This window comes from Aspergillus nidulans, chromosome VIII (assembly GCF_000011425.1).
Source record: "Aspergillus nidulans FGSC A4 chromosome VIII".
Taxonomy (NCBI): Eukaryota; Fungi; Ascomycota; class Eurotiomycetes; order Eurotiales; family Aspergillaceae; genus Aspergillus; species Aspergillus nidulans.
Genome location: NC_066264.1, coordinates 2,670,678 through 2,695,185, shown reverse-complemented (window position 1 = coordinate 2,695,185; position 24,508 = coordinate 2,670,678). Strand labels below are relative to the sequence as shown.

At 50.6% G+C, this 24,508-nt stretch overlaps 7 protein-coding genes across 7 annotated transcripts, besides 2 other annotated features; 3 read left to right on the top strand and 4 right to left on the bottom strand.

Annotated features, from left to right (window-relative positions):
• Positions 1-24,167: part of a sequence feature (contig 1.10 1..175166(-1)) that runs on past the window's edge.
• ANIA_10113 (uncharacterized protein) lies at positions 236-1,269 on the top strand. Its single transcript, XM_050613333.1, has 2 exons — positions 236-404; positions 460-1,269. Exons 1-2 carry the CDS (start codon positions 390-392, stop codon positions 1,186-1,188), a joined length of 744 nt encoding a protein of 247 aa, XP_050469159.1. The 5' UTR covers positions 236-389; the 3' UTR covers positions 1,189-1,269.
• On the bottom strand, positions 1,367-6,005 carry ANIA_00703 (WD repeat protein; the record flags this gene model as incomplete). The annotated part of the gene is made up of 8 exons (XM_653215.2): positions 1,367-1,915; positions 1,972-2,222; positions 2,277-2,523; positions 2,571-3,014; positions 3,061-5,325; positions 5,414-5,602; positions 5,673-5,890; positions 5,993-6,005. 8 exons carry the CDS (start codon positions 6,003-6,005, stop codon positions 1,421-1,423), a joined length of 4,122 nt encoding a protein of 1,373 aa, XP_658307.1. The 3' UTR covers positions 1,367-1,420.
• Positions 6,350-9,668, bottom strand: ANIA_00704 (Sfi1 family protein; the record flags this gene model as incomplete). Its single annotated transcript, XM_653216.1, has 2 exons — positions 6,350-9,528; positions 9,605-9,668. 2 exons carry the CDS (start codon positions 9,666-9,668, stop codon positions 6,350-6,352), a joined length of 3,243 nt encoding a protein of 1,080 aa, XP_658308.1.
• Positions 10,445-13,851, bottom strand: ANIA_00705 (isoleucine--tRNA ligase ILS1). The gene is made up of 2 exons (XM_653217.2): positions 13,388-13,851; positions 10,445-13,325 (listed from the first exon to the last, which is right to left on the bottom strand). The coding sequence occupies exons 1-2, from the start codon at positions 13,814-13,816 to the stop codon at positions 10,521-10,523; spliced, it is 3,234 nt and encodes a 1,077-aa protein (XP_658309.1). The 5' UTR covers positions 13,817-13,851; the 3' UTR covers positions 10,445-10,520.
• On the bottom strand, positions 14,080-17,671 carry ANIA_00706 (protein usoA; the record flags this gene model as incomplete). The annotated part of the gene is made up of 6 exons (XM_653218.1): positions 14,080-14,163; positions 14,226-16,466; positions 16,514-16,878; positions 17,049-17,157; positions 17,293-17,343; positions 17,396-17,671. 6 exons carry the CDS (start codon positions 17,669-17,671, stop codon positions 14,080-14,082), a joined length of 3,126 nt encoding a protein of 1,041 aa, XP_658310.1.
• rat1 (ssRNA exonuclease RAT1) lies at positions 18,195-21,502 on the top strand (the record flags this gene model as incomplete). Its single annotated transcript, XM_653219.1, has 5 exons — positions 18,195-18,501; positions 18,563-18,837; positions 18,885-19,010; positions 19,064-20,829; positions 20,878-21,502. 5 exons carry the CDS (start codon positions 18,195-18,197, stop codon positions 21,500-21,502), a joined length of 3,099 nt encoding a protein of 1,032 aa, XP_658311.1.
• ANIA_00708 (pentafunctional protein aromA) lies at positions 22,322-23,729 on the top strand (the record flags this gene model as incomplete). The annotated part of the gene is made up of 2 exons (XM_050613332.1): positions 22,322-23,509; positions 23,706-23,729. 2 exons carry the CDS (start codon positions 22,322-22,324, stop codon positions 23,727-23,729), a joined length of 1,212 nt encoding a protein of 403 aa, XP_050469158.1.
• Positions 24,168-24,508: part of a sequence feature (contig 1.11 767..61200(-1)) that runs on past the window's edge.

Sequence of the window (24,508 nt, the reverse complement as noted above, 5' to 3'; positions counted from 1 at the left end):
GGCAATCTGCATACCTACGGTTTACCTGCCACATGCTCGAGACTCAGAGCTGGAAAAGTCTTCGCGTTTCATCGCGGAGAGTCACAGCTTTCGAGCCGCGACGCCGAGACTCTACGTTCCTCCCAGCCATGCGTACACGTCTGCGCAAGACGAACGGTGGCGAAGTGAGTTATATTGCACGAACACAGGATGTATAAGAACGGGAAGTATCAGCCTGGTGCTGAAGAGAAAAAAGCACTAATCAATCCTCTACACTCATCTTGAATTCGCATTAAGCACTATCGCTATTCATTCAGGCTCTAAAATCCATACTCAATAGTCTCCATTCTTCGCTCCTACTCCACAACTTCATTATACTATAGTTTCAGAACACACCGACCAAAACAGCCATGCACTGGACAACTGTATGCTCTTCTACCCACCCTCTATTCCCAATTTCCTTCTAACCAAGCGAGTCAGGCTATCCCCCTCCTCCCCCTCCTCACACTCACAACTCCCGTACAAGCCCTCCGAACAACCCGCATCCTCACCAAATTCACTCCCTCGTGCCCCGATCCCTCTATCATCCCAGGCGACCTCGATCTCGCCGAAGAATTCACAGTAGGACTCAACATCCGCTCAGGCATTTGCCAAGGTGTCCCAGTGCCGCTCCCCCTAGGTCTCTATGACGAGGTCGACCACGTCTCATTCGAACTCGTCCACACGGAACAAGCACATTCGCCTCTTCACTACAACTCCGCGATCCCCCTTCCAAGCGCAAGCCCAAGCTCGAGGCCTAGTCTGGGAGCCCGGGCCGGCAACAACAGTCACGCGCCCAATCTGGAGGTCTGCACAGTGCGGCTTTTCGAAAAGCCCGGGTGCAGCGGCTTCGATAAACCGCTGATCCAGCGCGAGTTCGGTGTCGGTGCGGGCATTGGTGGAAGCAGTCGGTGTGTAAAGCGCAGTTCGGAGTTCATGGAGCTTGGGGAGGTGTTTATTAGGGTTGACTGCACAGATGGGAGTCGGCCTTTTCCTGCAACTGGCGATATTCGAGGAGAGCTGCCGCAGGCTGGTGAAAATGGGACCGTTGCGGGTGCTTGGGGATCACATATGAATAGCACTACTACGACTAGTACTACTACCACAAGTGGTATTGGTGCCGTGGTTGGAAGGTGGCAGCGGAGGAGGTTGTCGCTTTTGGGTCGTTAAAGTCGGCTGATTGGTGTTATGCTGGATTCATGTATTGAAGTGTTTACAATGAATGAATGATTTGCAATGTAAGCTAGCGATTAAGCTGTCGTTCAAGTAAAAAGTATTGAGAAGTCCCCAATCTAGAACCAGTGAAGGCAAAAAGTTTCGTACAGACGATTCCATCTATAAATAACAATATACTCCTTGCCCGGTAAAGTAAGCATTAACATACAGTCAACAAGAAAGTAAACTAAAACCCAAAGCTATCAAGCAGCGAATTAGCATCCGGCTCATGAAACATTGTAGGCGGTGGTTGCTGCTTCGGGGCAACCGGGGACGTCGGCTCCCTGGGCTTTGCCGGCATATCTGCAACAACAAGACTGCTTCTCCGCCGGAGCATCTTCCTATAATCAATGGCGCCGTCGACCAGGTTGATCATACCGTCTTTGGAAAGTTGAGTGGACGGTGGTTCTTTCAAGAACTCCCAGTGGCGGACGAGGTCGAGAGCAAGCAGGTCACAGCCCATTCGATCATACAGACGTGCGTTGCGGAGAACAAATTCCCATTCTGCTTGGGCGGAGACCTTAGAGGCCCCTTTCAGTGTTTGTAATGTCATTTCGCGGAGTTGTTTGTATAAAACCACCAGTGCTGGGTCATTGGATAGGTAGGATTTGGCTTGCAGGGAAATTGATCCGGGGGTCTCGGGGGAGGCTGGGTCCGACGGGATAAGTGACTCGACGGGGGACTGAGTAATGTTAGCTGGAGGTACCAAAAGTCTTGCTGAAAATATAGGTCACTCACAATAAGCGACCGCACAGCCATATCACGGCGGCCAAGCATCCAGAACGCCCACGAAGCCATCCAGCGATTTCCATCCATGGCAGCTTCGGGCAAAACTCTTGTTTCCAAGATCTCTTTCAGCACCGGGCCATTGTCCCCTTCATACGCGCGAGCAATGGCAATTGCGAGTTGAAGATCACCAACTTGGTTGAGACAGACCTGGACAGCGTCTCGCAAATGGTCTGCAAGAAGGAAGAACGCCGCGGCGTACTCTATATTCTCATCTATTAGCGGAGTCTGTCAGAGAAGGCAAGGAGCTTGGTTACCAAATCTCCGCCTCCCAAGCAGCGCATATGCGTTCTTGAGCGCGGCTGTCTGCCAACGAGATTCCCGGAAATCGTTTGCTAGCAATTTCTGTGTTGCGGACTGTTCTCGGTTCCAGTGCGCCATCCTCCAAAGACCCTGAAGGATATTCTTCTTTCTGAGGGCAAGGTAGTACAAAGAGCAGTCAATGGGATTCCTTTCTTCAGTCTTGGTGTACTCATTTCGAGCAACTACCTCCAATTGCTCGCGCTGCGAATATTTAGCCCATGTTTCTCATGGGAGAGGCGTTGACTTACAATTGTTGCAGAATTCGACAACCACATGAATATCCCACTTTCCCGAGCTGCTTTCCATGACAACTTTCCACCAAACTGCCTCGATACGAGGTCAATAAGTATGTCTTGACTGCCGCTATGGAAAGCCCAAACAATCTCTCGCCAAGATACTGTGTCATTATTCGCGATACCTTGTGTCCTGCGCAGCATATGCTGTCGGAAAAACAGAAGATAGCGAGCAGCATTGTCATCCATCGAGCGCCGGTGTTTTTCAACAGTGGCAACACATTCAATTGTGTCGACCAGCCGGACTTGTTCCTGGCTAGTTAGTTGTGGTAGAGCAACCCGCGCCAGATTCTCATTAAGAATGGCTGCCGTGGCTTCGTCCATGACTGTAGGCTCTTCTTCAAGGGAAAGATCCGCATAGGACGAGTGCAACTCTTTAGACACTGCTTGTTGTGGCACCTTTTGCTCGTTAGCCAAGTCATAAATGTAGGTAGATTTTGCTCACATCATGATCCACATAAAAATCTTCCAGCGCCATCTCTAGAAAACCATCAATGTCATCCCCCTCTGTGTAGAACTTCAACTTCCGATGGAGATTCATCAATATCGAATGCACTAAGTTCGTCTTACCGCTTAGTATACACTGGGCGAGAAATTGCGGATGGAATACAGGAAGCGCGCCGTTCAGTCGGCTCACGACTTCAAAGAGATCTACAGTCGATGAACCACGAGTGGGAATGCGAAGCTGTGAGACCACCCGGTCTGTGGCTTCAATCTCATTGTCGTACACAAAAAGCTGGTTGCCCGCCCCGATAGCGAGGTAGCCGCTGCTCAGCCAACAGGAGTCGCCAATTGGATGAGGGGTGAGATCGCGAATCCAGATTTCGCGAATCTGGGTCCAGGATGGCCCTGAGTCGAGGTAATCATAACGTAGTTGCGTCAGGAGGATAACCTTGTGTGGAAATCCCACCGCAAGAACGGACTGCATGTCCGGTGTAGACGTCCAGTCCAAATCACGAATGATGTCCTTTTGGGCAAAATGTTCCTCAAACTCGAGTTGTGCGCCCTTTGTATCCCAAATAGTGAGATGCGTTCGATCTTCGTCAACAAGCGCTGCCTTCTTGATGGAGCTTCCACTGGCAAGAGAAGGATTTGCGATGCCCGTCTCAACGGTGGACGTCAGTAGCCATTCTATCCGGCTATTATCCTTGTCCACTCTGGCCGTCCATGTATGAACAATACCAGTAGCCGTATAAGACAGCGCTATGTCGGGCGAAAATAGGTCAAAAAATCCAGACAACTGAGTCCGAGGACCGGCAGGGTCCACAGGTAGGAAGTATGAGACATCTTCTTTCAACCCTAGGTCAAAGGTACAGAATTTCTTCAAGTGGCATTGAGACTTTGTGTGTCCTTTCGCAAGTGGAAGATTGACTTCCCAAGCGATTCCACTCATATCCGCCGCAATTGCTGCGATGTAAACAACCCCGGCATTCTTCTCGGGTGTAAGCATTTCCAGAACGCAGAGCGGTTTACCTGAAAGCTCGAATGTTAACGATGCAATTCTTTCTGCATGGAACGAACGAACATCCCAGACAGATATTCCGTTATGATGCAAATTAACGATGAAATCACCATTCTCGATCACGCAGCTGCGGTGGATATGCTCGTCTGAGAACAACGTGCTCTTACGGAGAAGCCCAGAGCCGCTGTCTCTCCGCTTCTGTCTCCATATCAAGGCTTTGTTATCGTCTGTGCGAGAAGTGAGAGTGTCGCCAAAAGCGTTTCGGATTATCTTCTTAACGGGGCCGATATGTCCTGTCCAGGACGCCTTACGGGCGATGCGATTCCTGACAGGAGCCGGATCAAACAGGACATCTACTTGCGAATCATACCATTCGATCCGTCCGTCAAAGTGGTGGACCAGGATTGAGAGCGCGTCTCCAGGATCTGCACTTTGAAAGGCACATATTTGCGCATAATCTTCCTCGGCAGAGAGTCCGCGCAAGAACGAGAAATCCAAACCCTCGACATGGAGGATGTTGAACACGTTCATTTTGGATTGGGCCTTGGAGCCGACGTCTTCCAACGCCCAGGCAGCCATATGCCCTTCACCATCCATTACCACATATATCTCCGGGCTCCTCGTCGCAACTTCGATAATATGTTCCAAAGCATGGTTTCCTTTGTTTCCTGCACCTCGTTCCACCGCCCGCTCGGTAGCGCTGCAGAAATCCCGACTATCGATGATAAACCCGTAGCGGCGTGATACGCCCACTCCATTCGTTGCGTGTCTCGGCTGTACGGAACGGTTCATGTCAATCTGCGTCCATAGCTGTAGTGGAGATGGGGCATGGTTATCAATCGCCGCCCAAACTCGGATTTTATTATCGGCGCATAATGTGTAGAAGACATTCGCCATTGACTGCTCTCCATGAAGCGGCCGGCGCCAGTGAAACCCCGTAACTATAGCAGGATGCGCGAGGTATGATACATCGAAGCGCACGTCGTCAGCACCGAATGCTAACCTCTTCCATACCTTCACAAACCGATCATAAACTCCTGTGGTAACAATGAGAGTAGAGTCAGGCGAAATCTGTGCGAACTTAACCGGGTTAGCGAGCTTCTCCCGCCATGCCGCCCGAGGTGTGTCATGCAGGAACCAGAGCGTGAGATGTGAATTCCCCAGAAGGAGCTCGTCGGAAGAACCCCACGATATCGTACAAATCGGCTCTTCATCGTCTTCGTAACGAAGGGTAAAGGCCAAGGACCACTATTGGGACCAAAATGTCAGCATTTTGGCAATATCTCCGAGCTTTGCCATACTCCCAGCTCCAGCAAGCTTGGGCGCAACCACACACCTTCAGCGTTTCGCCGTAGGTACCGTAAGGCTCGTAGACGAAAGCAGACGGGCCCCCACAAACAGCTATTCTTCCCGAAGCTCCATCTATAGCAACAGCCTGTAGCGCTTGCGTATCGTCGACATAAATTGTTTGTAGGAGGTTGTGCGGACCGCCGAGAATGACCAGTGCTTGACCCGAGATGTACACCTAAGCGGAAACACACAATTAGCTCAATGATGGCCAGTGAGCGGGCAAATTATGGAGGTGAAGGACATACAACCACACGAAGGCCATTCCAGGACGCAGTGCCGAAAGACTGGAGCTTCGCTGGGGGTCTCCCCGGCAATACTGCTCGCATAGGGGTGGTCGGTGGGGAGATCAGACGCTCGTTGCGCTCAAGACGGAGATTACACCATTGCCAGGAGGAATCATAGAGTGCTGAGAAACGTAGCAAGGATTCCACAAGCACGGGGCGGGAGAATGAACTGGAAAGAACTGATATTGACAGAGTTAGTGGGTGAGGTCAACTTGGTCGCGGAACTGGGATTGATGACGCCGTCCGCTGCTCCTCCGCTTTCCGCTCCGCGTGTGACCTACGGTCCACGCTCATCATACCAGAACTGCCATGTGACAGAAGAGGTGAGGTTCTTTAGTCATGCTGGATAAAGCACTATATTGAGGAGCTTATGGTAAGTCATATTGGTCAGAGCCAAGCTTTTGTATATGTGTGCACTAGAGGAAGATACATATTTGGCGTAGAGTATGAAGCAATCCAGCATGATTCGTTTTTTTGATATTACCCAACATGAGTACAGTTTTCTACATAGTACATATCGCTTGAACGTGCAAAAAGGTATCTCAACCGCTTCATCCCAGCATGAGCGAAATATTATCAGAGTATACTATAGCACACAAGACATCCCAAGCGCCAACCATAAGAAGGGCACGAGACTCCTAAGGCCGTCGATTAGCCGATCCTTTCCCACTCGTAGGCGATTCGGGATCCTCGTCAACAAACCGAACGGTGCCTAAAGCGCTCCCGCGTCCAGTGCGATCCCGCCGACTGGACGTAGTACGAACAGTTACGCCTTCACGCAGAAGCCGGCTAGCGAAAGGCGTATGGAGTGGTGTTGCTGGGGTAGTAGACACCCGTGCCAATATTCGTGCCCTCGCTGCTCGCTTGGAGGGCGAAGTCTGGGGGTTCGGCGTTGCTAACGGAGTTGTGGACGGATGCTGATTCTCAGCAGAGGCAAAGTCGTTCAGTTTAAAAGGTGTCTCGACTTGCCAGGGATCGAAGATAGACCGTTCCATCCCCCGGGCACTAGCACGGCTTGGGTTCCTCATGGGACTCACTAGAGGTCCTGGAGCATCGCGCGCCTCAAGGCTGATCCTTGTCTTTTCTAGCCAACGGCGGAACATGCCTCTCGAGTGCTTCCTGAGATTGCGCTCTCTCATGGCATCCGCTGTCTCAGCGCTGCTGTGTATCTGAAAGACGCGAAGGCTGAGTTTGCGAAGCTGAGTGTTGGCTTGGCCTAACACGTGCTGTCTATGCGCACTGACTGCCTGTTCCTCTAACTGGCGAGACGCGACGACTCCTTCAGCCCAACGTATTAGTTTGTCGTAGGCGATCTGTTTGAAGTAGAAGACATCTGCATCTTCACAATCTTGGAGTCGCTTTGTGGTCTTCTCATGCCAACGATCCACCAATTCAAACACGATATCCAGATTCTTCCCCCTCTCTAATTGCAGGGCTTGCTGCTCAATATCAAGAATTTCCCGCGTCTTTGACTGCCAACTTGTGAATACCTTCGACGCAAGATTGACCTTGACTTTTCGCCGAATTATTGCATAAGCTTCTTGGCGGTGACGCTTGGTCGAGTTTACCTTTGCAACATGCCAGCACTTGAGAGTGCGAGTTGAGACAAAGTAGAATCTGGCATCCTGCGCCCACTCCTCTAATTTCGCCACATGCTCTAGCTTCGAACGCCAGGCTACGAGTGATTCCTGCACAAGGCGTGGTGCATAAAATACATAAGCGATATCATCGCGCTGGCGTGTTAGAGCCAATTGGTTCCGCCAAGTGGCAAGCTTCGCCCTGAGTAGGTCGTCGTTCCGCCGGTCTTCGTAGATATCAGCGTGTTGTAGCAGCTGCGTATATTTTTTGCGAATATTTGTAACAAACGTGGAGAATACCCCTCGTGAGATCCTCTGCTCGTAGATTCGCTGCAAAAGACGGTATCGCTCCGCAATGATCCATTTGTACATGGTTTCAATCTTTAGGCGCTCCTCGATGCGTGCGGTTAAAGCCTGACAACGAAGGCGGTCATTCCATGCGACCCATGAATTTCGCATAATTCTCCGTCGGTCCAATTCTCTGGCTTGGTTAAGCATGTCTATTCGTTTTACCCATTGATTGTACGCTGACCGCACGATGCGGGTATCCGCTGTGTCTGCGACGTGGGTTGCAGCCGGTGCTAGGCGAGCCTGAAGCTTCCATTCATACAGTGCGTTTCGAAGAAGCTGATGTCGTTGCATGGCCACAGCCTTTTGTTCAGCGGAGACAACAGCTTTCGATCTTTCGCGCAAGACTTGAAGCGCAGACCCGAGCAAAAAATGTTTATCCCGATTATCAGTTTCCTGAAGACGTTCCCTAATTGTACGAAAAGTGCGCAGCCAGTAGAGCAGCGAGCGTCTTTTGATGACGAATTCGTGCCATCTTGGAGCGCGTCTCTCACATAGGCTCCAAAACCATTGCCAGTAGAGACCACGTTTCAATTTTTCATTATGCCGACTGATGGCCTGTTCATCTAGCCTTTTGATATGAGCAGCTCTTCTCTTCCAGGTCCGGAGAGGTTGACATAAGGCGAATCGTTGAGCTTTTAGTACGTTGACAGCAGTAATCTCACGCCATGCATTGAAGTATTTGACGCCGAGGATGTGGCGTCTAGCCGCAGTAGTTTTTTCAAGTTCATCTGAAGCCACTGCTGCCCAGTGGGTGAAGGCTTTTGTCATCAAATATACATCTCGAGCTCGCGCGGCACGCTCCTCCAGGTGTTGAAAGAACTGCTCCGTTCGAGCAGCCTGCCGTTTCTCCCGGATAATCGAATTCCAGGTCCCAAAGGCTTGTCTAATAAGGGTAACTCTGTCTCTATTCATGGCAACCATTTCCATATTCCGGTGAGCCTGCCGTGCCTGCACAGCTTTCTTCATCCACTGCGTTAGAATACGTCTGTTAATCGCCCGTTGACGGTACATATTGAATGTCGAAGCATCCCGTAAGAGATCCGACAGCGAAGGTCGATAAAGCAATTCAGGCGGTAAATCTGGCTTCTCTATACGACCGTTGACGTCGTCAGAGACCGTCGAGTTGTCCTCATCTTCATCTTTCTCACTTTCTTCATCTGAGCTCGATGAGCTAATAGAGCGCTTTCGCTTGGGTTTCCTTGGCTTGCGCGCTTTGGCCCGAGAAGCCGCGGCCATTCTTCTGGAACGGTCCTCGTTAACGGCGGAGGAGAATTCCTTTGTCTGCTCTTTGGCCGACTGAAATGCACCCATCTTACTAATAAGACGGCGACCTACATCCATGAATTGTGCAATAAGTTGCGTCCTGTCCGGCGACTCAGTCCTCCTGCTAGCCGCTGTATGATTTTGTGGTGATGCCTCAAACTCAGGTTTGCCAGTCTGCAGTCGCGACAACGATGACCGCGAGCTAGGACGGTTGATAAAGCTTCGAGTGGTAGGGTCGTCTCCAAGATCATATACTGAGTTGAATGACGCTCGCCGCGGTCGCGGTGTCTGAATGTTGTCTCGTGAAGCAGGACTAGGCCTTTCTCTCGGCGCAGCATCGACAACTGAGAAATTATCCGTGTAACCATCCGTATCGTTCTCCTCATTGCCAAATTCAATCACAATGCCCATCTGCTGGAGCAAGTTCTCAAATTTCTCAAACAGAGTATCTCCTGCGACGTATCCCATCTTGAACAGAAAGCGCATACAGGCATAGCCCGGATCCGCCTCCGGCCCATGCTCCTCAATCGCCGCATCGTACTCTTTGAACAGGACTCTGTAGGGAAGGCGATCGGCATCTGGATGGCGCTCCGCGCGAGTGATGACTTGGAAGAGGAAGCCGACATCTAGTGTAAGGAAACTTTGTCATTAGCTTCGGAAATTCTTGGAAACTCAGTATAGAGCCACAATTCAATTGCGCACCTTCGTCTGAAAGGGCCGGATCTTCATAGGATAGAGCTCTTCGCTGAGCGGGAACGGGAGGCATCGAAATATCCGCGGCCTAACGCGTGTTCTTCGCAGATGGGTCATGGAGCCGGGGAACCAAATAGACCATTGCGAGCACTGAAGGACGATAGAACGCAAAATCTCGCCGTCCTCAAATTTTCGACGCTTAATAGCATCGATAAGACTTTTAAAAAAAAAAAAGAAACCTTAAGGGAGGTAATGCCGGGGCCAATTTCTCGCTTGTTGTCGTCTTACTGCAACCAATGTTCCGGTCGCGTACCCAAACATGCAAGTTGTCACGTGCTGAAGATATCGTGATTATGTAATAGCTAGTTGATATCCCGCTCTGGATGCTATCATATCCAGGATTAACCATAAAGAGAGGAAAAGATGCCATCAACACGGACACGGCCAATTGAAAAGTTTGCAAAGGCCACTTCCAAGTGTGCCACGGAGGTAATGTCCGCCTTTCCCGGCATCTTGGTGATAGAATCTAATTCGATCAATGCAGGCAGCTGCGTATGGCAAGTGCATTGTCGCAGACTACCAAGGAGTGCACAAGGACATGTGTGTAAAAGAGTTTATGAAGCTTAAAGATTGCTTCTTGGTATAATATCCGGCTCTTCTAGTGAAATATGGCTGACTATCAGAAGGCGGCGTCCAAGAAAGCTTGAATGAGAGGAGATATGTTAAAAGATTACGTATAATATGGCAACCGATGGCTTTGTGCCTCGGCTACGATTTCATCGTCTGAGACTCCATCGTCACTTTGGTTGCTGAGAATATTGGAATGGGTATAGATCAACTCATAATATATGCTATTTTGGGAACATTAAGATTTCTACCAAGTGATATCTGGGTCTAGAAAGTAAATTATTTCTGTCTACCCCATCTACAGCTTCAGCAGCCGCAATAAGAAAGTGGCGTTCTGTACTTCCTGCTCCTCTTGCATGATCATACCCTCCTCGTCTGCGCTGGGCAACTTGCCATCAGCTGAATCACGTTTCTCAAGCGGCCGACGCACCGCCTTTTCAATGACCGAAGCCTGAGTGTTGAAAGCCTCTGCAATGCCGATATTGTCTGGGTCCGAGAGAACGACGTATTCCATCTTGACGTCATCAGTAGGGACCAAGCCAGCCTTTTTACGGAGACGCTGAAGTCGGTTGACGATTTCTCGACCAAGACCCTGGTGAGCTAGTTCGGGGTACAACTTGACATCGAGAATAGTCAAGACGTCGGCATCAGCAGCGGGCTCTTTATCCTCGGCGGAAGCGTCCTGCTTAAGACCTCTCTTGACAACAAGGTCTCCTTCAACGAGCTCAATGCCGTCAACAAGAATCGTCTTTTCGGCAACAAACTTCTTCACATCATCGCTGGTCAACGAGGGCAGAGCCTTCTTGACCTTTTGTGCATCCTTCTTCAACTTCTTACCAAGTGTCGGCCAGTCAGCGGACACGCTGTACTGCACGTTGTACTTCTCTTCGTCGGTGGACAGAATGAGCTCCTGGATGTTGATCTCCTCAAGGATGTAGCCCTCCAGGGACTTCACATCGTCAAGGTATTGCTGATCCTGATGGATCACAACGAGGGACTTCAACGGGGTCTTCAGACCAAGAGACCGACGCTCGCGCGAAACACGGGCCATTTCAATGACCTTTTGCATCCGTGCGACTCTTCTCTCAACAACTTCATCGAACAGCTCCTCACGGACTTCGGGGAAGGGAAGGAAGTGAACGCTCCGGCTGTCCTCGCCGCGGATGGCTTCAGGAATGTGGGGGAGAAGACGCCCATAGATGTTATCGGTGAGGAAAGGTGTAAATGGGGCAAGTCCCCTAACCAAGGTGTAAAGAACCTCGAAGAGCGTGTTCAGAGCATGCAAAGTGTCATTCACACCGTTTTCTCCCTTGAGACGCTTTCGGTTGAATCGGATGTACCAGTTCGTGGTGTTTTCAATGAGGCCTAGAAGGCGAGGAACGACGGTGTACAGACGGTATCCCGCCATCTCCTGGTTAACGAACTTGAGCAGACTCTGGCAGCTGGCTAAGATCCAACGGTCCATGACGTTGGTGTTGGTAGCTTCGACTTTAGGGTCCCACATGAAATCAATTCCCGCGGTCTTCTTGAGAAGAGCTGCCTGACCCTCAAAGAACTTGTAACTGTTCCATAGAGGAAGGAGAACCTTGGCAACAATCTCCTTGACACCAGACTCCTTGAAGCGCAGAGGCTCCGCTCGAACAACAGGAGAGTTGATGAGGTAGAGCCGGAGGGCATCCGAACCATACCGGTCCATGATAAGCGACGGGTCGGGATAGTTCTTCAACCGCTTGGACATCTTCTTTCCATCTTCTGCAAGCACGATACCGTTCACTACACAGTTCTTAAAGGGCAGCTTACCGAATAGATGGGTGCCAAGGACGGTCAAGGTGTAGAACCAGCCACGAGTTTGGTCCAGACCCTCGGCAATGAAGTCACCGGGGAAGCTCTTCTCGAATTGCTCCTTGTTTTCAAACGGATAGTGTTGCTGAGCGTACGGCATCGAACCTGATTCAAACCAACAGTCGAACACTTCACTGACGCGACGAAGAACACCATTCCCCTTCTTGCTCGGGATTGTAATCTTATCCACCTTGTCGCGATGAATGTCAGTGATCTCCCCTTCGTAGCCACTGAGCTCTTTAAGCTCCTGAATGCTGCCAACAGCGACAACTTCGCTGAAGTCCTCGTTGGCCCAAAGAGGCAGCGGAGTACCCCAGAATCGATTACGAGAGATGTTCCAGTCACGAGCGTTCTGAATCCAGCTAGCAAATCTCTTATCCTTGACGGCGCTGGGAACCCAGTGCGAGTCTTCGATACCCTCGAGCATCTTGGGGATAATGGGTTGGATCTTGACAAACCATGAAGGAACCGCCCGGTAGATCAGCGGAGTGTCCGAACGCCAACAAAACGGGTAACTGTGAGTAATCTGGCTGTCGACAAGCAGACGTCCAGTGCCCTTAAGATGCTTGATGATAGCTTTGTCGGCAGCCTTGACATGTTGGCCCTGGAACTCGGGAACCTCGGATGTGAAGCAGCCCATGTCGTCGACCGGGTTAGGCGGAGGGCGGGTCTCGTCAATAACACCTCCTTCCACACCGACCTTGTAATCATCCTCACCGTACGAAGGAGCCTGGTGGACAATACCAGTACCGTCATCGGCAGTGACATATGTGGCGTTCAGGACGCGGTACCCGTGGTCCTTGAAGGTCTCGTAAAAGTAGTTGAAAAGAGGCTGGTACTTCCAATCTTTCATCTCTGATCCCTTGAATTTCGAGACAATTTTGAATTTGGCTTTCTTGGGGTCCTTATAGATAGTTCGAAGCAGAGACTCGAGCAAGATGTAGTGCTTTCCGGAAGCTTCATCAAAGATTTTGATATATTCGAAATCCGGGTGTACCGCGAGGGCCGTGTTGGAGGGCAGGGTCCAGGGCGTGGTTGTCCACGCGAGAAGACATGTCTCTGGATCATCCAGGAGGGGAAATGTGACCACAATGGCGGGATCCTGAACATCCTTGTAATTTTGCTGAGCTTCGAAGTTGGAAAGCGGGGTGTTTAGCGCAGTCGAGTAGGGCATGACACGGAAGCCCTTGTAAACAAGTCCTTTGTCGAACAGCTGCTTGAAAACCCACCACACGGATTCCATAAACGAGGTGTTCATAGTCTGGGCGGCAAAAGTCAGGTCAGTTCTCGCGCACGAACCCCCTCTACCCTGGAAAGACTAACCTTGTAGTCATTGTCGAAGTCAATCCAGCGGCCAAGCCGCTCAATGGTTTCTCGCCATTCAGACGCAAACCTCATGACAATGGCCCTACACTCTTCGTTGTACTTTTCAATGCCAAGTTTCTCGACGGCTTCCAACCCAGACATGCCCAGTTTCTTGTCGATTTCGTACTCGATGGGCACACCGTGTGTATCCCAACCGAATCGTCGCTCGACATAGTGACCCTTCATTGACCAGTATCGGGGAATAATGTCTTTGATGGTGGAAGCCAACAAATGGCCATAATGGGGGAGACCGGTAGCGAACGGGGGACCATCGTAGAAGGTGTACGGTTTTCGACCCTTTGAGAGTTCAACCTGCCTCTGGAAGGCATTAATCTCTTTCCATCGCTTGAGGATAGTCTCCTCCTCCTTGGGAAAGTCGATGGACATGGTGGAATCGCAGCGTGGTAGTTGTCGTAGCGCACAGCGGTGGCCGCGGGGTAGGAGCGCTTTTTGAAGAAAAAGTAGTGAGTCACCCCGCGCCCTGCCGACTTACCGTATGCCAAGACCCACCCAATCGCTTGAGCACGCCTAGTCTCTATAGGTTTCTTGGTATACAGAGTACAAGGTACTGCTATATCATATGTCGGAGAATTATGTTACATTGCCTCCAGCATATAGAACGCGGTATATGTATCTAGAAAGTCATTCAATCACCCATGCTCCTCGTCACCCTCGTCGTCACCCTCATCATCCTCATCTTCGGATACTTCCTCACCCAACTCCTTCAGCCGTTTCTGAAGCAAAAATTAGAATTAGTATTCCGACCAACCTAGCTATCCATGCATTTCTGACTCACCTTGTCCTCGTTCCTCTTAGCTTCAAGATCGCCGAATACAATCAGGAGGTCCTCAAGCTCGGATTGTACTGACTGGCGGGCTTCTTCTTTCTCCTTGGTCTCCTGGAGCGCCTTCTCGAGCGCCTTTTGTGCTTCTTCAAGCGCGTGTGCAGCCTTCCGTGCCTCTGCTTCTAGCCTTTCGACTTCACTTTCAGCTTGTTGCGCTCTATTCTCAAGCGCGGAGCACTTCGAAGAGTAATCCTCCCTCACGGCTTCAAGGTCTTGTGTAGATTGTTCCTTCACTGTGTTGAGTTCTGCCCGTACCGTCTCGTTGGCGGACTCAAGCTTAACAACTTCGGATTCATGTTGTTTCCTTGCACTATCCAGTTCTGATTGAAGGCCCTGAATTTTTTTATGCAAGTCGGAGACTTCATTGGCACGCTGCTCTTTTGTGGATTCCACTTCTGATCTCAATGTCTCGAGTTCCGATTCAAGCTTGACGACTTCAGATCTATATTGTTCAGCCTTTTCAGCCTTCTTCTCAGCATCTTGAACAGCACAGTTGAGACCGGCGATCTCAGCGGCATGCCTTTTACTAGATTGATCGGCCTCCGAATTCAGATTCTTGAGTTTTGAGTGAAGCTCAGCGATTTCTGACTCGTACTGTTCGGCTTTGTCGGCCTTTGACTGCACATCTTGAACAGCGTTGTTGAGATTAGCGACCTCGGCTGCGTGCTGTTCCCTTGATCGATCCGCCTCAGACTTCAAAGCGTCGATCCTTGCTGTCAGTTCGCGGGTTTCATTAGTATACAGTTCTCTGACATGCGCTAATTCTGACTCCAATAATTGGATTCTCCTTTGAAGGCTAGCCACTTCACTCTCGTGCCTTTCTTTGAATTTAGCATTTTTTCTTTCATTTTCATAAGATGTCTCTCGCAGTTGAGCATCGATGGCTCGGAGTTGCTCTCCATGTAGCTTTAATAACTCGTTCTTCGCTTGTTTGTGCTGCTCATCCAAAGACTTTAATTCCTGCTCATGGTGTTTCTGAAGTGCGTCGTAACTCTGTTTTAGTTTCGCAACCTCTAAGCTACTTGAGTCTCTGGACTTTCGATGCTCGGCCAGCTCAAGATCGAGCTTATGCCTTAGAGAGACAAGCTCCGACTCAAGTTTTTGAACGAGTTGGTTTCTTTCTTCAACCTCAGATTTGAGAGAGTCGACCAGTTCACGCGAAACACCACGTTCAATCCCGTTTGTAATCACGGAAATTTCGATTTCTGGCTCACAATCAATCGCCCGCGTCAAGCGACTGAAGTTATCTTTAAGAAATTCAACAAATACCCTGTCAAAGAAGATATCGGGAAGTCCTCCCTCATAGTTTGCTCCTATAGTTTGCGGCAAGACCTCGAAATCTCGAACCAAAGGAGACTCCCTAAGTCGTGTAATTTTGTCGATGTACTGCTCTCGCCCTAGCTGTTCCAGCAATAGCTTGTGCAAAGTCTTGCGTGGAATAGGCGAGTCTTTAGAAGAGAACTCGTAGATGATCCCCAGTAAAATGGTGCAAAGACCAGGCACGAGCACGTTGGCGGCCCCCCTGTGTTTGGTCTCTTGCAACAGGGTTTGGATACTGCTACCCTCCCCGAGAAAGTCATTCACGGCGTCAGGATCTTCGAACAGCCAGCCGCAAAGCAGCATCAAATAGCCTAGGGATATCCTCTCGTCGTCTCCACGCTGTATACCCGTGATGAGGTTTCCGGCAATTGTTTGGATGCAAGTTATGACCTCTTCGCCATTTTCAGCGTCGCCTTCTGTCACTCCCATAGCGACCGACTTTGCTTCACTGTTTTCAAACAGCAAGTGAAACATCAAAACGGATGCCATCCAGGTTTGATAGGGGTCAGCGTTCCCTCGTAGTTCTGGGGGCGTAAGCAGCACAGTCAGTATGTTAGGTATCTCGTCTTGACCGCTAACATGCCCGTTTATTGCCCTCCCTAGTACATGAACGCGAATGCCTGTATGGTTGGTGAAAAAAGCCTTAACACAATCACAAGCTGCAAGGCGCGCATCAAGAAGCTGGATTGGGGCAGGTTCGAGTGAAAGTTTAAGCAATGCTTCGATAACGTTGATTCGAGGAAGTGGCTTTGCAGCATTGTTGCCGTTCACACCATCACTTGCTTGCCCGGCACCCCAGAAGACTTCAACGTCTCCAAAGCGCTCTTGCAGTGGTTGGTTGCCGCGAATTAAATCGGCACAGGTTGATAAGGCCTAGAAGGTTAGAAATAAATCTTGACCTGTAACAACTGTTCACTAACCTTAGCTGTGACATTAACACTAAATTTCTGGCCAAAAGCCGTGCTCAAGACCTGTTCAACCACACCGCTATTCCAAAAAGCCATCTGGTTAGCAGGGGTATTGACACCACCTTTCACCAAGAAAAGCTGGATTATCACCAGTAGACCCCAGACGTTCTTGTCCCGTTGGGCAAGCGCCCACTGTGGTATAGGCTCATCTGCATCCTGCTCCCGGTTAACATCAGCAAGCAGCTTGGCCAGTCTCTGTATACAACCCGTTTCCCGAAAGTACGACTGATTAGGAATGTTGAGCCTTAGCAGGTTGGCGAGTAGTGAGAGGCAGTCGCCAATGACCTCTGACCCGTGTACCAAACCACCTTCTGATTCTATCAGCGAGCATATAGTTTCAAAGGCACCTTCGAAAGCGACTAATTTCTGTAATTCTTCCGACGTAGGTGTCAAGGCGATGAGGAGCAGCAGTGCTTCTGCAAGACGTAAAGCGCCGGTCAGCTGGACGTTCACCGTTTTCCCCACTCAATAAACCGAATATGCGTACCATTTCGTACCGGCTCCCGCGCATCTCCCAATGTGCTCACTAGCCTAGGAATGCCCAATGGCGCTGTTAGGATACATTCCTGCGTTCTCTCGGGTCGGGCGCTCGAAATCTGGAACATAAGTTGTAACGAATATAGACGGGAATAGAAGTCCCTTGTATCTAGTAGGTCTAAGAGTGCCGTGATATTGTCTTGCCGCTTTGATTCATTAGCGAATTTAGTATAGCAACCCGCGGCCGTCCATACCTGGGTGAATTCATCAGATAACCAAAGAGCTATCTCGTCAGAAGCCTCAGGCTAGAAAGAGAAGTCAGTGAGTCCAGTGATTTGACGGTTGAGACAAACAAACACTGCTTTCATCGGGCGAGAACAGCATCAACAAGGTCTCCAGGACGACCTTGATAGTGTCGACATCCTCCCGGTCATTTCGGAGGCTGCTAATAAGCGGTCGGAGAGCACCCGACGCGACAGACGCAGGATATATCTTCGCAAAGCTCCTTAGTCCTTGTATAGCTGCTCTCCGGTCCTCTAGTAACGTGGCGCTCTGCAGCCTATTCGTTAAGATGTTGATCGTGTCCGTCGCCGTTTGTTTGGCGGGTGCCTGTGATTCGAGGATTCGAAACATCGCAACGGGTCATTCGATATTTCATGGTCACCGGTGGCCGGAGGAGTAGCAATCGATATACATCGAACAATTGGGAAGGGATCGAGCGAACGGTGAACGGCAAGTTGTTGTCTCGGCGTTAGCTACATTACAAGTCAACAAGCCCACCGCCAAGTGGCCGCTACCATAGAGCCAGTCGGAACCGCGACAAAGGAAGCGCCGACAGCCGCAACCTTCGGCCGGCGACTCTCGCCTGTCGCATTCGCAGAGTCTTTATTGTTACCTCTTCTCTTTAATCTAACCACGGCCTGCTTCTATTTTTTCCCCCGGAGCAGTGTCCGTCCCCAGTGAGGGACCATTTTTTACTTCAAAAGACATTTTTTTTTTCGAAGACATCCGTCCAGTTCGAGTGTTTGAGTCGCTGATGGAGCATCGCGTTGGGCGTGGCTAAAATTTCTAGTTTACGTTATTCGAGTCAGAAAAGAATCCAATATTCTTTTTCGCGTTCCTCTTGCTCATCGTATATTTTCCTGATACCTTCATCATGGGTGTTCCGGCTTTGTTCAGATGGCTCTCCAAGAAATATCCGAAGATTATCTCCTCGGTAATCGAGGAACTGCCTCAGGAGGTCAATGGAGAAGAAATTCCGGTTGACATCACCGGCCCAAATCCAAATGGCGAAGAGATGGATAATCTGTATCTCGATATGAACGGCATTGTCCATCCGTGTACACATCCAGAGGGCAAGCCGCCACCCGCCAATGAGCAGGAGATGATGATCGAGATTTTTAAATACACAGATCGGGTCGTGAATATGGTCCGCCCTCGGAAGCTCCTGATGATTGCCGTCGGTATGTTTCCCGTATTCCTTGTTCTGTGGGATCTTTGATTAATCCAACGATTCTATCGCAGATGGTGTTGCCCCCCGCGCAAAGATGAACCAACAGCGAGCACGTCGATTCAGGTCCGCTCAAGAAGCTAGAGAACAAGACGAGAAGAAACAGGAGTTCCAGAGAATGCTTGCGAAACAGAACGGGGACAAAGAACAAATGCTCCAGGAAGAAGTCATCCAGAAGACATGGGACAGCAACGTTATCACTCCCGGAACACCGTTCATGGACATCCTTGCAGCGTCCCTGCGGTACTGGATAGCTTACAAGCTCAACACTGATCCTGCCTGGGAAAAGGTTAGTTTTCTGTCAGTATTTGAGTGTTGAGGTTCTCATCGAAATAGTTGAAAATCATCATCTCCGATGCCACAGTGCCCGGTGAAGGTGAACATAAGATCATGGAATTCATCCGCTCGCAGCGCGCTTCGCCTGAACATGACCCAAATGCTCGTCATGTTATTTACGGATTGGTATGTCCCCTCCAGCCTAAATTCAAACATGAGCTGATGTAAGATCATGATAGGACGCAGACTTAATTATGTTAGGTCTGGCTACTCACGAGCCCCACTTTAGAGTGTTGCGAGAGGATGTGTTCTTCCAGGAATCCAAACAGCGGACATGTCATCTCTGCGGTCAGCCTGGCCATAAAGCGGAGGAGTGCAGAGGTCAAGCCAAAGAGAAGAACGGAGAGTTCGACGAAAAAGGAAAAGGTGCAACACTCAAGCCGTTTATCTGGCTCCATGTTTCAATCCTTCGAGAATATCTTGCGGCGGAACTTTACGTCCCGCACCAACCGTTCCCGTTTGATCTTGAGAGGGCGCTAGATGACTGGGTTTTCATGTGTTTTTTTGTAGGAAACGATTTCCTCCCGCACTTGCCGTCTTTGGACATTCGTGAGGATGGTATCGACACTTTGATTGCAATCTGGCGTGATAACATCCCCCTAATGGGTGGATATCTGACTCAGGATGGGCGCGTGGACCTAAAGAAAGCTCAGCTTATTCTCCAAGGTCTCGCTAAGCAAGAAGATGCTATCTTTCGCCGTCGTAGGCAGGCAGAAGAGAGGAAGCTTGCCAACGAGAAGAGACGCAAGCAAGAAGAAAAGGCACGCAATGAGGAGCGCGCCAGGAAAAGAAGGCGAAGCTCTCCCTCTTACGATGCGATTGAATCACCCACTCATGCTAAGCCGCGCAGTGCTGGTGCAGCTGCAGCGCCGCCAGCTGGCCTTGAGCTGATCACCCCTGCCAGAGGTGAACTGGCCCGTCAGACCCGAGAGCTGACTCATAGTATGGTGGTCAATCGCGGCAACGTCTATCGGGCCAATATGGCTAACAAGAGCGCGGCCGCTGTCTTGAAAAGCAAACTACTGGGAGGGCAGGATGGCCAGCCCTCTGACGATGGAGAGTCAACCGCTGAGTCGGACGCACAACTTGACGCTGCAGGACCTGTTCTCGGCAAACGAAAGGCAGATGAGGCAGAGGTCGGACAGCTCGGTACTGAGACACCAGACAAGCCGGAACCCGCGAAGGCGGATGAGCTGCCGCCAGACACAGTCCGTCTGTGGGAAGAAGGATACGCAGACCGATATTATGAACAAAAGTTTGGCGTTGACCCACAGGACAAGGAGTTCCGTCACAAGGTTGCGAGGGCGTACGCCGAAGGCCTCGCTTGGGTTCTGTTATATTATTTCCAAGGGTGCCCGTCCTGGACTTGGTACTACCCGTACCATTACGCGCCTTTCGCTGCAGACTTTGTGGATATTGGTGACATGGAGTTATCGTTTGAGAAAGGTACTCCATTTAAGCCTTACGAGCAGCTTATGGGCGTTCTCCCTGCGTCCTCGAATCATGCTATACCAAAGGTGTTCCACTCATTAATGACCGAGCCCGATAGCGAGATTATCGACTTCTACCCCGAGGATTTCCCGGTCGACCTGAACGGCAAGAAGTTTGCCTGGCAAGGTGTGGTCTTGCTGCCCTTCATTGACGAAAAGCGACTTCTGGCTGCCATGTCCAAGAAATATCCCCTTTTAACTGAGGATGAAAAAGCTCGCAACACCGTGGGTCGGGATGTGCTGCTATTATCAGAAAGCCACCCGCTTTATCAAGATCTCGTCTCAAATTTCTACTCTAAGAAGCAAGGCGCTCCAAAGTACAAACTCAACATGCGGGTGAGCGATGGACTTGCAGGCAAGGTTGAAAAGAACGAGGCGTACATTCCGCACAGCTCCCTCGTGTCATCTCTGGAGGAGTATGGTATGCCATCATTGGAGGATGACCGTTCGATAATGTAAGTTGCTTCTCTTGGTGATTGTTGCCACTGGCTAACGTGACTTAGGGTCAATTACGAGATACCGAAATCCACCAACATTCATAAGTCCATGCTTCTACGGGGAGTGAAATTCGGTCCTCCAGCCTTGGACAATGCAGATATCCAGGCTACTAAATCTAGAGCCCAGCACTCCGGACGCTCGTACGGCGGAGCGCCTTTCCGTGGCGGACGAGGAGGACGTATGAATTATGCCGGTGACAGACAAAGCCATGGCAACGATAGACCAAACCCGTTTGCGGCACACCTTGATCCCAAGTTTATGCCTGGAGCCAACCCCGGGGCTCCGATGGGGATGCCCTCTGGTTGGGTTCCTCCCTCTGGCAATTTTTCGCGGGGGCCGCCGCCTCCTCCCCGTGGAGGAACATCCTATGGATACGGCTCGCAGCAATATGGTTCTTATGGTGGGTATGGACAGCAGCAAAGCTATCAACAATCAAGCCACAGTCAAAGCGACTATTATGGTCGGGGTCCGCCAGCGCCCTACAACAATGGCCCGGCTGATTACTACAGTGGGCGCCCATCAGGCTATGGGCCGCAAGAATCTCGAGGCGGAGGCTACAACCGTGGCGGTTACAGAGGCGGCCGAGACACTTATTCCTCAAGTGGCCATGGCGGATACGGCCGATACTAGGGGTAGTGTGGACGATGTCCCTTCACCGGTGATAAATGATGTAATCATGCATGCTGGAGATTCGGATGCTGTGAATCATTTATTGGCTCGAGTTTTGCTTTTTCTTTTTTTCCTCTCTTTTTCATTAATCGTTATTCTCTGTGTTGGGGTCACGGACGGCGTTTATGAAGTGGAATGCCATCTCATATCTTCAGTATAGAGTAAAATAGATCAACAAGCGATGCGAAAGGTAAATGTTTCCCTCAATGTTGATTGATATATTGGAGTCACCCTGTGTACTTTGTGCGGAGTTATAGTAGGTAGGTAGATGCACGAACAAGGAGTGTGCCGAGCGACGACATCGGAGCTGCGGGGAGAAAAATCCCCAAGGGATTATTTTTCAATGAGTCAATTGAGTCAAGTCGTACACTTTTCGTCAGCCCACACCTCCAACACCCAGTCCACCACTCCTTCAATCTCAATTCATCTTGAGCTTGCTAGGTGTGCTCCTTTCTGCTTTCGATCTTCCTTCTGAAAGGTCAGTTCCAACCTTTTACTCATCCTCGCCCCCTCCCATAAAATCTCCGGTACCGCACCACTCATTGCGCTCTGAATGCGCCTCGAGCTCAGCTCGTAGCTAGGCCATCTCTGAGCTTCAAAGTCGGTTGCGAACAAAAGCATCTAACCTTTCGCTCGTATATTAGGTTATAGTTCTCTGCCATTAACGAGTCTTCGCAGTTGGAGAATTGAGAGATCGCTCGGGAGCTCCGTCGCAAGCATATCTCAAGCATGAACTAGAGACACCGACATTTCACTCTATTATCTTCGCTGTTCTCTACCATGTCGAACCCTACAAAAATCAGCATCCTTGGCCGGGAAAGCATCATCGCTGATTTCGGGCTTTGGCGAAACTATGTGGCTAAAGACCTGATCAGTGACTGCTCCTCTACCACCTACGTCCTTGTCACTGATACGAATATCGGATCGATCTACACCCCCAGCTTTGAAGAAGCTTTTCGAAAAGCTGCCGCCGAGATTACTCCCTCCCCACGCCTCCTTATTTATAATGCTCCCCCCGGAGAAGTTTCCAAGTCCCGACAGACGAAGGCCGATATTGAGGATTGGATGTTGAGTCAGAACCCTCCATGTGGCCGCGATACCGTTGTAATTGCATTGGGTGGAGGAGTCATCGGAGATCTGACAGGATTCGTCGCTTCCACCTACATGCGCGGTGTCCGTTATGTGCAGGTTCCCACTACTCTTCTGGCCATGGTAGATTCATCGATCGGCGGGAAAACTGCCATCGACACTCCGCTGGGTAAGAACCTGATCGGCGCAATCTGGCAACCGACGAAAATCTACATTGACCTTGAGTTCTTGGAGACGCTGCCGGTGAGAGAGTTCATCAATGGTATGGCAGAGGTCATCAAGACGGCAGCAATCTCTAGCGAAGAAGAGTTTACAGCTTTAGAAGAGAACGCGGAGACAATCTTGAAGGCGGTCCGTCGCGAGGTCAGGCCAGGAGAACATCGGTTTGAGGGCATAGAAGAGATTCTGAAGGCCCGAATTCTGGCATCTGCGCGGCACAAGGCGTATGTTGTCTCAGCAGACGAACGTGAGGGGGGTCTCCGGAACCTTTTGAACTGGGGTCACTCTATTGGCCATGCCATTGAAGCCATTCTGACGCCGCAAATTCTCCACGGAGAGTGTGTCGCAATCGGCATGGTGAAGGAAGCAGAACTGGCCCGTCATCTCGGTATCCTGAAGGGCGTTGCAGTCTCCCGCATTGTCAAATGTCTCGCTGCTTACGGACTGCCCACCTCGCTGAAGGACGCTCGCATCCGGAAATTGACCGCCGGCAAGCACTGCTCGGTCGACCAGTTGATGTTTAACATGGCTCTTGACAAGAAGAACGATGGTCCCAAGAAGAAAATTGTCCTCCTTTCCGCCATTGGAACTCCATATGAGACCCGCGCCAGCGTTGTTGCCAATGAGGATATTCGCGTGGTCCTTGCTCCCAGCATTGAGGTACACCCAGGTGTTGCACAGTCCTCGAATGTCATCTGTGCACCTCCTGGATCCAAAAGTATTTCGAACCGGGCCTTGGTCTTGGCCGCCCTCGGCTCAGGTACTTGCCGCATCAAAAACCTGCTGCACTCCGATGATACAGAAGTGATGCTAAATGCCCTGGAAAGGCTTGGTGCTGCGACCTTTTCCTGGGAAGAGGAAGGTGAAGTTCTGGTGGTGAACGGGAAAGGGGGAAATCTACAAGCATCTTCCTCGCCATTGTACCTTGGAAACGCTGGTACAGCTTCCCGATTCCTCACAACCGTCGCTACCCTTGCCAACTCAAGCACTGTTGATTCCAGCGTCCTTACTGGTAATAACCGCATGAAGCAACGTCCTATTGGGGACTTGGTGGATGCATTGACCGCCAACGGTGCTTCCATTGAATACGTCGAAAGGACGGGCAGTTTGCCTCTCAAGATCGCTGCTTCGGGCGGATTTGCCGGAGGGAACATCAACCTGGCCGCCAAAGTGTCGTCGCAGTACGTCTCTTCACTGCTCATGTGTGCTCCTTACGCCAAGGAACCTGTCACTCTGAGGTTGGTCGGCGGGAAGCCTATCTCCCAACCGTACATTGATATGACAACGGCAATGATGCGTTCGTTTGGCATTGATGTACAAAAGTCGACAACCGAAGAGCACACCTACCACATTCCCCAGGGCCGTTACGTGAACCCTGCGGAATACGTTATCGAAAGTGACGCCAGCTCTGCCACTTACCCACTCGCCGTTGCAGCCGTCACTGGCACTACCTGCACCGTTCCCAACATTGGCTCGGCTTCGCTGCAAGGAGATGCTCGTTTCGCTGTCGAGGTTTTGAGGCCTATGGGGTGTACTGTGGAGCAGACTGAAACTTCTACTACTGTTACTGGACCGTCGGACGGCATCTTACGGCCACTTCCAAACGTGGATATGGAACCAATGACCGATGCGTTCCTCGGTGCTTCCGTACTGGCAGCC

Excerpts from the sequence above, each read along its gene's own strand:
- ANIA_00705 (XM_653217.2), bottom strand. The coding sequence starts at position 13,816 with ATGTCCATCGACTTTCCCAAGGAGGAGGAGACTATCCTCAAGCGATGG. Across the intron at positions 13,326-13,387 it reads ACTTCGACAATGACTACAAG|ACTATGAACACCTCGTTTAT; the intron begins GTTAGTCTTTCC and ends TTTGCCGCCCAG.